General features: G+C 30.6%; 1 protein-coding gene across 1 annotated transcript in view; it reads right to left on the bottom strand.

Annotated features, from left to right (window-relative positions):
- The window catches only part of LOC108912778 (paired box protein Pax-5), a gene marked incomplete at its 5' end in the record, with an annotated part of 50,994 nt that extends 41,450 nt beyond the window's left edge, over positions 1–9,544 (bottom strand). The window contains one exon of the mRNA XM_023455782.1: positions 9,317–9,544. Within this exon, the coding sequence (XP_023311550.1) occupies positions 9,317–9,544 (228 nt within the window). The remainder of the gene's footprint in view (positions 1–9,316) is intronic.
- Between the last annotated feature and the right edge of the window lie 5,325 nt (positions 9,545–14,869).

Here is a 14,869-nt window from a genome sequence, read left to right as displayed (position 1 = left end):
CATATTGAAATGAATCAATTAATGAATGCCTATTTTGCCAGTTAGAGCCGCTTAAAAAAAATTAAATCTATCTAATTGTTTGGTAATTAAATTACCCAAATTTTAAAAACTGTTGAGTCGCTATTATACATTATTATGAAGAAAAAGTTGTAGGCTAGTAAATTATATGTTTATGTAACAGGAAAATGCCTCAAGTTTGAATTTTTGCATTTATGTTGACAAAATTTGTCCGGCAAATTTCTGCATACAATTGCCTAACTTACAGAGTTTCGAAGTTGTCGATCTTCTGAAACGAAATGTCGTACATTGGTGCAAAAATCTATAACTTTATTACTATTAGATCAATGTACATAAAATTTGTTATGCTTATCAGGAAATGGTTAAAGTTTAGTGTAATCAAATAAAATTTATAAAAATGTTATAATTTAACATTTTATATCGCAAATTTTATTTCTCTGTTAATTATTATGAAATAATGTAGTACCTATATAAGGACTTTTTGGGTCGCTGAATCCAAATATAACATAAGAAGTGTAAGATTCTACATGAAGAATTTAAGATGTCGAACCGGAAATCTAATTTTAGGAATTTAGGAATCAATCGAAGACTGATACTGTAGCATCAGGATATGTAGAAATAGCATAACGTCCAAGAACAAAATATCTCATTTAATAGCAGGAGTCGAAAGAACTAGTGATGGCAATTTTTCTGAATTGATTGTGAGGGAAGATAAACAACATTTATTCGATGGCAAAGAAAATTTAGGTAGTTTTTCTGGTGTTATGCTCTCAGCTTGGGGTATTTTGATATATCCACGTTTTCCTTTATGAAAATAGTTGACTTAATCATTGAGTATTTACTCCACAAACTCGCCGGTGGCTTTAAAGTTCTTGACTGCTCCATGAAATATGCTAGCAGTGACATTTCAGAAACACCAGTATTTTTGTTTTGGCACCATTCTTTGAAATTTCTATATGCTCGGCCATAGCGCACTTTCGACTTCTCGGGCAATGAAAATTCGCAGGCAGCATTTGCTGCACTTTCTATTTGAAAATCACTCAATTAGAAATAATAATTCAAAACCAGCAAAATTGCAACTTTTATGTAGCTTTGTTTATAAACACCTTATAAACAACAAAATCCAAACAACCAAGGCGACTTTGCAAGATTTCGAATAATGTCAAAATGAATTGATTAAGAAATGTCAAAAAATAAAACGTAATCTTTATTTCATGAACCATAAAGAACTGTGGGTGGAGATAAAATGTTATACACCACGCAGCAGTTAGGTATAATTTACCAGTCTCGGACTCTATCGCCAGCCTTCACCTAGCTCGGGCACAAAATCGACCTCGACTTGTAAATAATACTTACTTCCTTTATGGTGTAAATAACTATTATATTCGCTTTGCTCGGAAGATTCATCAACTCCTGACTTATTATATAAAATCATTCTTATCAGGTGTGTCGAGTGAATTAAGAATTCGAAGTCTATTAGTTGTGTCATTTACAAATATTGCAATTTACGTTTGTTCTTATGTTCTCATGTGTGACACATTAAATTAAACAATAAGTTGTTGCCTAGAAACTGGCTATTTTCCTGATATTTGGAAATTATCCATCATTAGATCTCTTGCGAAGAAGAATGATCCAGAAAATTTTTCTGATTTAAGACAAATTGCTACAATTCCCACTTTATCGAAGTTATTGGAAAACATCGAGGCAGTTAATGAGAGTGTTGCTGAGAGTGCAGGAATATCAATTCGGTATCGTTAAGAATTGGGCATTTCGAGAAGCTCTCTACAACGTATTTTCACAATCGATTCGCATCTTAATGCTTACAAAGTTCAATTGATTCAAGAACTGAAACCTACTGATCACGTAGAGCGAAGAGAGTTCGTTGAATGGATTATGGAACAAGAGGATGGATTTTTCGAGTAAAATAATCTTCAGAGATGAGACTCGATGGCTTCGATAATAGACAAAATTGTCACATTAGGTGTTCAGATCCAAGAGTGATTGCTGAGAAACAAATGCATCGATAAGGTATCATTGTTTGGTGTGGATTTTGGCTAGAGGCATCTTCGGACCATTCTTCTACGAAAATGCAGCTGGTCAGGCAGTAACAGTTAATAATGCTCGCTATCGCGACATGATAATCCAGTATTTTGTGCCTAAATTGCAAGACATGGATGGAGACAATATTGGTTTCAATAAAGCGGTGCCACATATCACACAGACCGAGAAACAATTCAATTTCTGCATGAGTTATTTAATGGTTGTGTAATGTCCTGTTTTGGTAATCAGAATTGGCCGCCCAGATCATGCAATTTAACGTCGTTGGACTTTTTTCTTTGTGGTGAAGTCTAAGGTTTATAACAACAATCCCACGACCACCCACACCTCGAAGGAGAAAATTGAGTGCTGTATCAACGAAATTCAGCCGCATTTATGCAAAATAGTCATGCAAAAGTTCGACAAAAAATTGCTTATGTGTTAGCAACGCCGTGGAGGCCATTTACCCTATAAGCTATTCCATACATAACCATATACTATATACTTTAGGAATCAATAAAAAAATTTACAATTTTTAATTAAAAAGCTGTGTTTTCTGTGTTTCTACCAAAATTACTTCTTGCGTGAATTTTGGGTCACATAAGAAAAAAACGCCTAAAATTTGTAACACATGAACTTGCATGCCCCCTCAAATTATTATTGTTATAATTCCTCAAAATTTCCTGTTTATACATCCTGGCACACACTGGGTTATGGTTATTGGATTATAAAGTTATGGAAGCTTGCTAACTTACAATAATGTAGACCTCTGATAAATAAGATCCCATGTCCCACAGAGTTTCGTGTTTACACATCCTTGCTGGTCTCGGGTTAAGAGATCACGGGGTTATAAGGTTATGGTGGTTATGCCAACTTACAGTTATGCATTTTCGAACTCCTGATGCATAAGATCCAAGTTCCCCCATCCTATGTTATGGGGTTACAAGGTTATGAAGCATCCGAATGTTTCTCTAATCACTTTCTAGGGGAGTGTCTTGATGTTAAGTAAAATGTTTCTCTAATCACTTTCTAGGGGAGTGTCTTGATGTTAAGTAAAAACACGAACTGATCCTGGAATTCTCACTTTAGATTCGTATTGACGAAAGTAGTATCGGATACGCTGGTCTGGTCTACGGCCCAAGTCACCTTTCTTTTTGTGACGCTGTGTAAATATTAAACTGTACTGAGTACATGATCAAATGTTTTTTTTCTAATCACATTTTATTTATACGTTTTAAATTAATATGTTGATTTTCTTTGCGATATTTTATTTATCATTTATTTCGTGGTTAAAGGGTGTTACTTTATTATAACTAAGTACTTACTTCGACAAACTTTTCTTGAGTGATTTTAAGCCAAAAAGGACACAGGATGTTGAAATCAAAGATACCATTTCTAAAATATCTCTGAAGATATTTGATGTAAAAATCATCTGGCTTCGGATATAAATATTAGTGGTGGAAATATAGGGAGTTTTGCGCGATCACTACTTGTAACTCCTTGTGTTATTTCCAATAATGTCTTTCATTTTGTTCTAAAACTAATTATTTTCGATTTATTACTTTTATTATCTAAACTATCTCTGAGGTATCTTTGGCTCATAATCTTATTTTAAATGAAGCTAAAACTCAGTTGTTAATTTTTGGAAATAAAAATAAATAAAATGTATCTGAAAATAAATAAAAAAATTCAGAAGGTGAGAATCGTCAAGTCGAAACAAAAATTACAATAAAAATATACTTACTTTTTTTATTAAAAAAAGGATATTAATTGGACACACTCGTTCATAGGTTAATAACAACTTACAGCTGCATTCTATAACACAGAGCACAAGGTTGAATTTAGTTTTTACAAAGATTTGAACATAAAACACATTACTGGACATTTCAGAATTTTCAAAATTTTTGAAAAAAAACTTATATAACTATAATTTTCATATCAGAAAGATTACGTTGACTTTACTTTACCGAGTCTATTTTTCAGTAAAGATTACATTAAAAAATAAAGAGAAAACAAATTTTATTGACGATAACATTAAAAACANAAAAATAATAATAATAATAATAATATTTTTATTATTTTTATTATTATTATTATTTAATTATCATATTATTATTGTTGTTGTTATTATTAATACTATGAATATTATTCTGATAGATAATATGCACCCAGGCGTAATAATAGCCGCATAAAACAAAACGGATGCAAAATTACAAAAATGTATTTTTATCAGTCCGATCCAAGGAATAAACTTTATAAACTCGCCTCAAAACATTAACGTGTAGAAAACATGTAATGAACATCGTTTTTAGTTGTTTTATAATTACGTTTGGGGCATGTGGAAGCGTTGCGGTTGGCGGAAGCTTTTTGTAGATGTATCTTCCCGATAAGCGGGGGTTGTGACACTACAAACACCGGCCTTATGTGACACGACACGCACTGTGTCCTTTTCTAGTTAGTGCTGTCCGCTTGTCATATTAGATCTCGCCGTTACATTCATATCAAATTATTCCTACGTGTTGAAATAAACGCAGGTATTGATAACTGTTACAATAATAGCTTAAATATTTAATTAATTTAATCAATTTAAAAAGGAGTACTAGAACAAAGTAGGAGGATTACTTTAAAGGTATTGTGCTATTTTAAAACAGTTTTAAACATTTCTCAAATTTTCAAATTCTTATTTAATGAAGTTATGTACTTTGATACCAAATGAAAGTTTGTTGAGGAAATAAGTTTGTAAGCTAGTATTGTAAATAATTATCTAAAAATAAGAAATAAAAATAGGCTCTTTATTCAAATGATCCCAAAGATAAAACAAATACCTACGCGTTTTACTGAAATCTTGAATTATATGATACAAGAGTCATCAAATATAGGAAAAGATCTGAGTGCAAAGCGATAAATTAAAAAGACAACACATTCGGAGAGAAAAAGATGGCAATTTTAACTGAATAAAAATTCTCAACACGAAGCTGGTGTGGACTGAAATTGGAAATATCTAATAAGTTTATTTTTCTCCAACCGTCACAAAACTAGGACATTTTTTGACTGTCAGAAGTCTCTAAAGTTAACATTTTCCTTATTGAAAAATGGTATCTTAGCAACACAAGTATTGACTTTTAATTTAATTCTAGGAGTTAAAGCCGACACTTTTATTTAGATTAAAAGTGTTAATCAAGTTTTAATTTATAAAAGTTTATTCAATAATATTTACGACAATTTCTTGTTTATCCACATTGATATTAAATACACAGTTTGAGCAAGTATTAAAATTAAAAAAACCACTGAAATTGCCTTCATTCTTGGAGCAATTCTCAAAGCAGTCCAACACGTTTTCATTAATAGTTATATTATTTTCAGATGTTGTGAAATCAGAAATGACAACGGTGCTTGGTTTATCATTACCACTATCAACTTTCAGTATTCTTTTCCCAATACTTTCTTTATTCAAAAGTGAGTCTTCAATGTAGCCTTCCGCTACAGTGCTCGATCTCCATCATCCCTGTCTTTTAAGACAAACGAGTTCACCACCGTCGTCAACTAAAAGGGTAGCATACGTTCATCGTAATGTGTGTCCACTGTAGGTAGGTACTCCTTTCAGTTGTCCAGCTTCAAAAATTTTGCCACTTCTTGGCATTCGATGACACTTTCCACTAACATATCTGAGAAATAATCGACGTTTTACCAATTCGGGAGGATGTAAAGCAACATATCTTCGATAATAACTTAAATAATTGTCTCCCAGCTCAGCAAAAGAACGTGGTCTGTTAGTTTTGGTATTGGGAATTTTTATGAATTTTTATAATTAAGGCGGATTTTACGTTTTCAACATTATCAATTATTATTGTTAAACAGAGCGGCATGTGCCTGCAACCCCTAATATTGGGACGACCCATAAAGAAGCTTTTTTAAAATTTTGTTCTTTTATTTTTAGTGTTTACCTTCATCATCAAATATAAATTATCAGGTGAACTATTCAAAAAGCAATGAACTTGCTCCTTTGTAAATACTAAATATTTTCGGTACATATCCCTCATTTTGTCTCTTGAGAAAAGCACGTAACTTTAAATATTTACTTATATCAATCCCCTTCTTTATATAAGTACAACGTTTACCGCAACATTGAATATTATGACCGAAGCGTTGACGGTTTCATTTTATTTGCTAAGTTTGAGAAATACATCATCAATAGATCTTCTTAATATAACTTAATGTAAAACTTTCTGAAAATAAAAGTTTAACTCTTTATTTGTCTCTAAAATCCCGGTCCGATACGTCCAATAGTTAATTAACAATTAACGTTATAAAATAAGCTGACTTGGAAACAAAGAGGCGTAGGTGGATCTCTCTTTTTTTTTAAATTACCGTAAAAATAAGCTCTATTTAATGCAAAAAGAGCGAATTTCCGAGTGGCTTTTGCCCCTTTTTTGCACGTCCTACTTTGTTAGTTGTAAAGGGTTACTTAATTTCAACTTTTTGAAATTTTTCTTTTTCGATACGTTTCTTTGGATCAATTAGAACTTATATCTACGATATTAACTTCTAAAATTAACGTTTAGTAATTAAACAATTAGTTGCAAAAAAAATTAACGAAATTAAGTAATAAATATCTGGAGTAACAATTTCACGGTCAATCGAATTGGCCTTTGGCACACATATTGGTCTTTGAGTTGACCGTGTTTTCCATAAATTCCATCAACATCCATCGCCTTTTGCAATAATAATGCGCAATTTTCGAAAACTGATCCGCGTTCAACCTTATTTTACAGTTAACAAATTGGTGAAATATGACTTTAGATACCTTAAATTGTAGGTAATTTAATTTCTTACAACATAAAATTACAAATTTTCTGATAGGTCGTCTTGCGTGGGCAGTAATAAAAGTGAAAAAACACGTAAATTTGCCACTTATTTGCAATTTGCTAATTTAGCGTTACTTCTTCGACTTACTTTTTTGATGCTATCAACCTACATACCCTTCCCCATCATAAAGTGCAATAAAATATCTACTAATTCGACTGGAGTAATATGTAAGCATGGCAAAACGAGAGCTTTTGCTATATTTGATGACCATGTTCTGATTAGTATAATTAGTAAAAATGTAATTGTAGTTTACTTTCCGATTGCGAAAAGTAGAAATTATCGTCAAAAGATGTAATCCTGCAGATCAGAGAAAGATTTGGTATAGAATTCAGTGCCATTATAGAAACATACAAACGCATTAGATATGGCAGGGGGTATAGTCTAAAAGATATCAATGCAAATAATTTTTTCGATCTTATTTCTAGATAAAAGTTCTACACGGAAAAAAATACATTGCAAGAAATTATTATAGTATTGTGCTCCCCCATGTTGAGCAAAAATTTTTAGCACAATCGTAATCATGTATATATTTTCGTATAATTCCATAAAAAAATTGTTATTATTATCATTATCGTTATCATTATCATTATCATTATCATTACCATTACCATTACCATTACCATTACCATTACCATTACCATTACCATTACCATTACCATTACCATTACCATTACCATTACCATTACCATTATCATTATCATTATTATTATATAAACATTTTTCTCTCGTAATGTGTTTTTATTTAAAATTATTTATAGAAATATTTAAAAAATTTAGATCTAACCTTGACATGCATAGTAACATTTTTTTGTTACGCCTTTATTATGTTAGATTAGTTAATTTTAAATGTACACATGTTAAATGTTGTTCTTTGTATTCATGCTAGGCATGAATAATAATTGTACAAAACAATTACAATAAATAAATTTTGCTTGAAAAACTGGAACGATATTGACGCGGTGTCAGGTTGTTTTATTTATTGGTACTTATTAATTGCTGATTTTTAGTGATACGTGATATGAGATATGTGACATAAAAAGTTGTAATTATTTTCCAGATTCGTTTGTTAGCCATACTTGAGTACTGTTTTCTTTTCTTCAAGATTGTACTATTTTCTTCTGATATTTGTGGGTGTTGCGTTTGCTTTAATTTTAGCTTTAATTAGTTTAATCATTGTTTAAGTATAATTTATAAGTGCAATAAATTGTGACATTTATTTTTTCAGTACCCTAATTTCAAATTTGTAAATATTTGTTAAGTATTTTAAATTTTTTTCTCCTGTAATGTGGTAATTAAAGCTACAGTATTTAGATATTTTTGTAAAAAATGTAAGAAATTTTGGGATATTATTAGTATTTATTTAACATAATTATGTAAGTACATATGTTATATATAGCAAAATAGAAAGTACTTAATAAAATTGTAGTAAATAAATAAATACAACATTTTAAATAAATTTGTTGGTAATGTGTGACACAATTGTAGTTAGTCGTATTTTCTATATAAATTATAAACAGTATTACAATTACATACATTTTAATATACATTTTTTTTGGTGTACCAATTTTTTGCGAAACAAATAGTTCTAGCACTTCTAGTATGCCTTGTGCCTAAGTAAAGAAGGAGTAATAAATCGAAAATAGTCAATTTTTCGAACAAAATGGAACAGGAGTTAAATTAGTGATCGAATTTCCAAAATACCTATTGGCGTTGAATATTTGGGGTTTTTAGTGGAAATGGTTCTCGGTATATCCACCACTGGTTTATACACAAACTTAGAGGATTTTTCTCATTAATTCTACGTTATACATCAAATGTTTTGAAAGATATTTTATAAAATGTAAATTTTTTCCAAATTTTGACACCTTGTATTTCAAAAAATGAAGCGTATGTACATACACTTTTTATTTTAACTACCCAATTAATTAAGAAAAGAATATATTTTTAAGTTCTTTAATGGCTAAACTCTACATTTATGTATTTTTCAAATCAGTCAATCAACTGACAGCTCATAGCTGTGTAACAACTGCTTATTACGTAACACATATTTCACATGAGACAAAAGCTGTGAAAGCTACAGAATTGATTACCAAAAATATGTCTTTGTTTTGTAACATTTTAGAGAATATTAGATGTAGGTAGGTAAGTATATATTTTTTAGAAAATCCAGCGATATTTCAGAATTTTTAGTTTTCAAATTCTAAAAAGCTGTATCTTCAAGACATTCATAGTTTACCGACCGAATTTAAGTTTTCCCCAATTAATTCCGAAATAGTTTGCATATAACTTCAATTGATGAAAATTCAGAAAAATTTTAGAATTAATTTGGATTCGCTTAAAAAGTTGAAGAATTTATTACTAATATTTCAATTTTGCATACCTAAATTAAACCTACCTTTGTTTTAGAGCCTCCTATGGATCCAGGGCGAATAGAACCAGTTTCATAGAATCTTGTTAAAATTTTTGAAACACATCCATGGGAGACAAGAAGTTGTCTAGATATATCACAGGGTCGTACACCTAACAACGCCAATTCTACTATTCTTCTTCTTACACAATCAGGAAGAGGGCGACCATTCACGAAAACTCCACCAAGTTGATTTACTCCAGCTTGTCCTAAAAATTATAAGAATAAAATATTTAATATTGTAAATATCAAGGTTCATTACGTTCATGAATTGGTTTTATTCATCTCTCTAACAACAATAGGAACGGATTCCAAACCACCAAAATTCAACTAGTCTTCTTTCATTGATATTTCTGATGGTCTTAAATCAGTCCCTGATTGTTAGAAATAACATTTAGATATAATATGTATATATTGATAACGAAGAAAAAAAGATCAACTATTCGTACTCATTCTATTTTTATCGCAACTTCTTTCTGCAATCAGGAAAACCTATATTAACAAAAAATGGTCTACAACGATTTTTTTCAGAAAACTGTTCTATATTTGTATTGCAGTATTATCATGTGTGGTACAAATACAAAGTGCGAATACAAACAATATAATTATGTTATTGTTTCTGATACATTATCTTGAACAAAATTTATAATCATAACATAAATATAAGTAACATTTAATAAGGATCATAAAACTGCATATCTTTCCTCATTTAAGCTTTTTATATCTCTGCTGCTTTCCCAGGTCCCTACACTAAACATCGAAAAAAAACTCACCCTGTGAATTTAGAACATTAAAAATTTATATTCTATTCTTATTGTTCATAATTCTTGGTGATTTTATTTAAATTTGTTATACAAAATTAGATAAGTAAAATTAAAATAGCTAGTCACTGAAAACTTTTTTGATTCTAAGCAATGGAAAGATATGTAAAATGTCAACTGAAAACTTACCGAATGGATGTTAATTATTTTTTAAATATAAAATCAAAACTAATGAATGAGGGAGCAACTATTTTATAGGTATAAATGCCATTTTTTTTGTAACATTAAATAATTAAAATAAAATCAAGAAATGTTTTCTGAAATAGAGGCATTATTAAAATATATTTAATATGAAAACTCACTTGTATTTGTTTTTGTAAATTATAGTCATCATAGAAACGAAAAATTTTTCGCTTGATTGTAAAAATATTACTTTTTATTAAAAAATAAATTTCAGTTAAATCCAAATATAATTAAAAGAGTTAGTTAATACAGAATGTCCCGAATTGCGTAAGTCAAATTTTACTTGGTGCTAGAACACCTCAAAATAAGAAAAATTCCTTTAAAAATCGAAAAATATTAAGTTTCTTAGATAGAGAATGTTGAAACTGAAATTTTCAAAAGGCCTAAATATAACAATTTTTTTTTAATTCTCCTGGTTGCAAAATTGCGTTTCAGTGAAAAATAATAAATAAATTTATTGAAATCTACCTATAAAAAAATCAGCGTCACTATAGGTAGCGCTCCGTGTCCTGTAATAGATCGACTGTTAATTAATTTGTTTGTAAGGCCATGACTTATAAACTATGCAACTGACAGAGCCCTGGTTTCGCACACCTTATTTTTTAGTGAATGACTACAATCTGAATAGTCCAGTCGGCAGAGGCCGAAAAGTTACTGTTGGTGACATTTCCTTGATAACTCGGAACACAGGAATACTTTAAATGATGAGTACTATAACAGGCTAATTTGCTGACAAAGTATTTTATCAGGAAAAAAGTTATTAACAATTTAATCGTGAAAATTTTTTTTAGTAGTTTTCTTTAAATAATTCGGCGGGATGACTATGTACGAAAAAATGCTTAGAACATAATTTTGTTCGTAATAAAAATAGCTACAAAATGGCTGAGGTCCGATTACGAAATTTGCAATAACAAAGCCGTGAGATTGAAAAAACGGTATAAAACGTCAATTTTTTAAAGTTGCTGTAAAAATGTCAATTATAAACAAAAAGTGATAAAACTTTCGAAAAATATAGTTCAATATATATACAATAATGACGCTAAAGCCGAAAATCAGGAGAGCAAAACTTTTTGTTCTATAAGGTGTTATACNTAATTATTGTTTTTATGTCTAAATGGGTCGAAACCGAGGATTGTACAAATATTGTATAGTTCCAGGCTGCAAAAGTACCTCAGGATCGACTCCGAATAAAATATTTATTTCATTACCGAAAAATGAAAAGTTTGTGTGATGTTATCCACGGTTTCCCCAGCCACGGTATGCAACTCAAAACCACCTTCGTTTTTCTTTGGATGCACGTCTAGGGGGTTGTAAAATATTATTATTTGAACATTTAGAGCACAATTCTCAACTTTATGCCGGAAATAAATTCTGCCCCATCTAAATGTTCGTGTTCACAAAAAATTCGAAATACGACGGCGACAGGGACCTATAAGCAGTTAAGAACCACTCTAGTTTTTCTTTGGTTTTCCATCTAGAGGGTTTTAAATATTATTATTTGAACATTTAGAGCAGAATTATAAAATTTATGCTGGAAAAAATTTCTGCCCCATCTAAACGTACCCGTTCACAAAAATTTCGAAATACGTCGGCGAGAGGGACCTATAAGCAACTCAGAACCACCCTCGTTTTTCTTTGGTTGCCCGTCTAAGAGGTTATAAATATTATTATTTAAACATTTAGAGCAGAATTTTCAAATTTATGTCGAAAAAATAAATTCTACCCCATCTAAACGTTCCCGTCCACAAAAATTTCGAAATACGTTGCGAGAGGCACCTATAAGTAATTTATTTAAATAATAATATAGACGGGCAATCAAAGAAAAACGAGGGTGGTTTTGAGTAGCTCCAAATACTAGTCAAAGTACTACCGGCACATACACGTCGTCGCATACATCCACAAGTACCGAGTCTAGTACGTTGGGGCAAAAGAAAATGTAGAAAAGCGAACCATTTACGTCATTGAGAAAAATCCGAAAATGTATTTAGATATTCCAAGACATTCTATGTTTATAATAAATATGTTGTGTGAAAAATGCATTTCAACAAGACTTGATGTATATCTCTTATACACTCTCTATTTATACACTTAAAAATATAGGTATATAATATCGATAAAAGTATAGCAAATATCTACACATCTCTCCGTCTGCTCGCGACTTGATCGCCGAGTGGCCGGTATTGTGACGTCATTAGCTGTTCTCTCGCAGCGTTGACCTTTTTAAGGGTCTTACAAATTCAGAATTAAATATATCACTTATTATTAATCCTATTGACCTAATTTTTTTAAGATATAATTAGGTGGGTAAATACTATCAGAAAATTAAAGAAAAAGTTTAAAATTAAATATCACTGAATGGGCCTATTATATGCACCAGTGGCGCGTTTAACAACTTTTAGGGTGTTCATGGCAATTGCTAATAAATTGGACCTACCAGTGTATCAGTTAGATGTGACCGGAGCCTTTTTGTATGGTGACATTAACGAGACAGTGTATATGAAGTTACCCGATGAGACATTATGCAAGTTAAATCGTTCAATATATGGACTTAAAAAATCTCCAAAATATTGGAATGAAAAATTTGATAGTTTTATGATCGGACAAGGTTTTTGTAGATCCAAAAATGATTTGTGCCTATATACCAGGTTTAAAAAAGGTAACTCATTTTATCTTTTAATATATGTTGACGATTTACTAATCTTTGGAACTAATAACACGGAAATAGAAAATTTTAGTGTTGCTAAATGAGAATTTTAAAACAAAATTTTTTGGATTGACAAATAATTTTTTGGGTATAAATATAGTGCAAGATTTAGATTCAGGAAAGATAATAATCAAACACGAAAAATATTTGAGAAATGTTCTTGAAAAATTCGGTATGTCAGACTGTAAAAACATAGATACACCAATAGATCAAAATTTTGATTTTCAATCTTTAATCAGAGAAAAATCTGAAAGTTAATATATTGAAAAAAGATGTAAACAACTGATAGGAAGCTTACTTTATGCTGTTTCGGGAACTCGTCCTGATTTAAGTGTATCAGTCATTTTCTTAAGTAGGTATCAACATTGTGCAAGTGTTGCATTATATAAAGCAAAAGTATTGTTGTCCGACAAATTTCAAGCCGCGTTTCAAGCAAAATTGTAATGTCCGACAAAAATATATCAGCAAATCGTCAGTCCGACAAAAAATGATGAAAAAAAATTTCGTAAAAAATGTGCACATAATTTCTAATAAAGTATTTTCATGTATTAAGCAAAATTCCATATAAATATACAATTCAGTNAAACTATAGTTCAATATATATACAATAATGATGCTAAAGCCGAAAATCAGGAGCGCAAAACTTTTTGTTCTATAAGGTTTTATACATCCATCGGCATCTAAAACTCGAAACTTTACTAAATTTGTTCGAAGTTTTGCTGACACTTGAAATTTGGTATACCTACACATAGTGTAAATATGCAGAAACCAAAAGCAATTTGCAAAACTCAATTATCTTCATTTTTGCAGCTTTGGTAAGGTTTTATACGTCACCCTAGTTTTATACATCAGCGTTTTTTTTAATTTTTGGAAAAATATATATGTATATTTATAAAATATTTCATCACGGTAGATTAACCAGCACAATTACCTACAATTAAAAAAGAGAATTAATTTTGACCGTTTAGATCCTAAGCTACTTAACATTTTGCGCCTGTTAGCCGTAGTCGTACATTATTCAACATATCAACAAAAAACAAAATCGTACGTGTGGGGTAAATCTTTAACTTTTCATTTTCGAGCGCGAGCTCCGCTCTTCGGCGCTTGTATACTATTAGAAATATTCATTAGTAAATTTATACAATTGTTTACTTAAAGTTAAAGGTTTACCCCACACGTACGTTTTTGTTTTATGTTGATATGTTGAATAATGTACGAGTATGACTAACAGGCGCAAAATGTTAAGTAGCTTAGGATCTAAACGATGAAATAGCTATTTATGATATACGTGTTAAAAGTAAGATTTTATTTTGTGAGTGAAGATGATTAAAAAACGAGCGTAGCGAGTTTTTTAACTTCACGAACAAAATAAAATCACTTTTAACACGTATATCATACAATATTTTTTCTACAAAACTGTTAAAAGTGGGCTTTTTAATTGTCATTTTTGATGTTAAAAATGTCATTTTTTGACACGTGTGTTAAAAGTAAGTTACTTTTAACACTAGTAAGTTTTCAGGAGTCGGGTTATTTTTATCAAAAAAGATCCTGTTCAGTGACCGATTATATGCATGCGTGGAGGTGTGTTGGAGTGAAAAAGTATTATATATATATCCCCCTTTTCTGTGTTCAAAACGAAATTCAAAAATGAGGATTCCGGTCTTCCATACCACCTAATGAAGTTCCGAATGAGGCGCATTAGCTTTTTTATAGTGGTTCTTCGCCAATAGCTCTATACTCCACTGATGTTCCACAAACTATTCCATCTCAACTACTTCGATTTCAACGTGATTATTGGCATTTGCTCTGGCATCGCGGATGCGATCTAGTAGT

The sequence above is a fragment of the Anoplophora glabripennis genome, unplaced genomic scaffold (assembly GCF_000390285.2).
Source record: "Anoplophora glabripennis isolate ALB-LARVAE unplaced genomic scaffold, Agla_2.0 scaffold827, whole genome shotgun sequence".
Classification (NCBI taxonomy): Eukaryota; Metazoa; Arthropoda; class Insecta; order Coleoptera; family Cerambycidae; genus Anoplophora; species Anoplophora glabripennis.
This window is presented reverse-complemented; position numbering and strand designations above follow the sequence as displayed.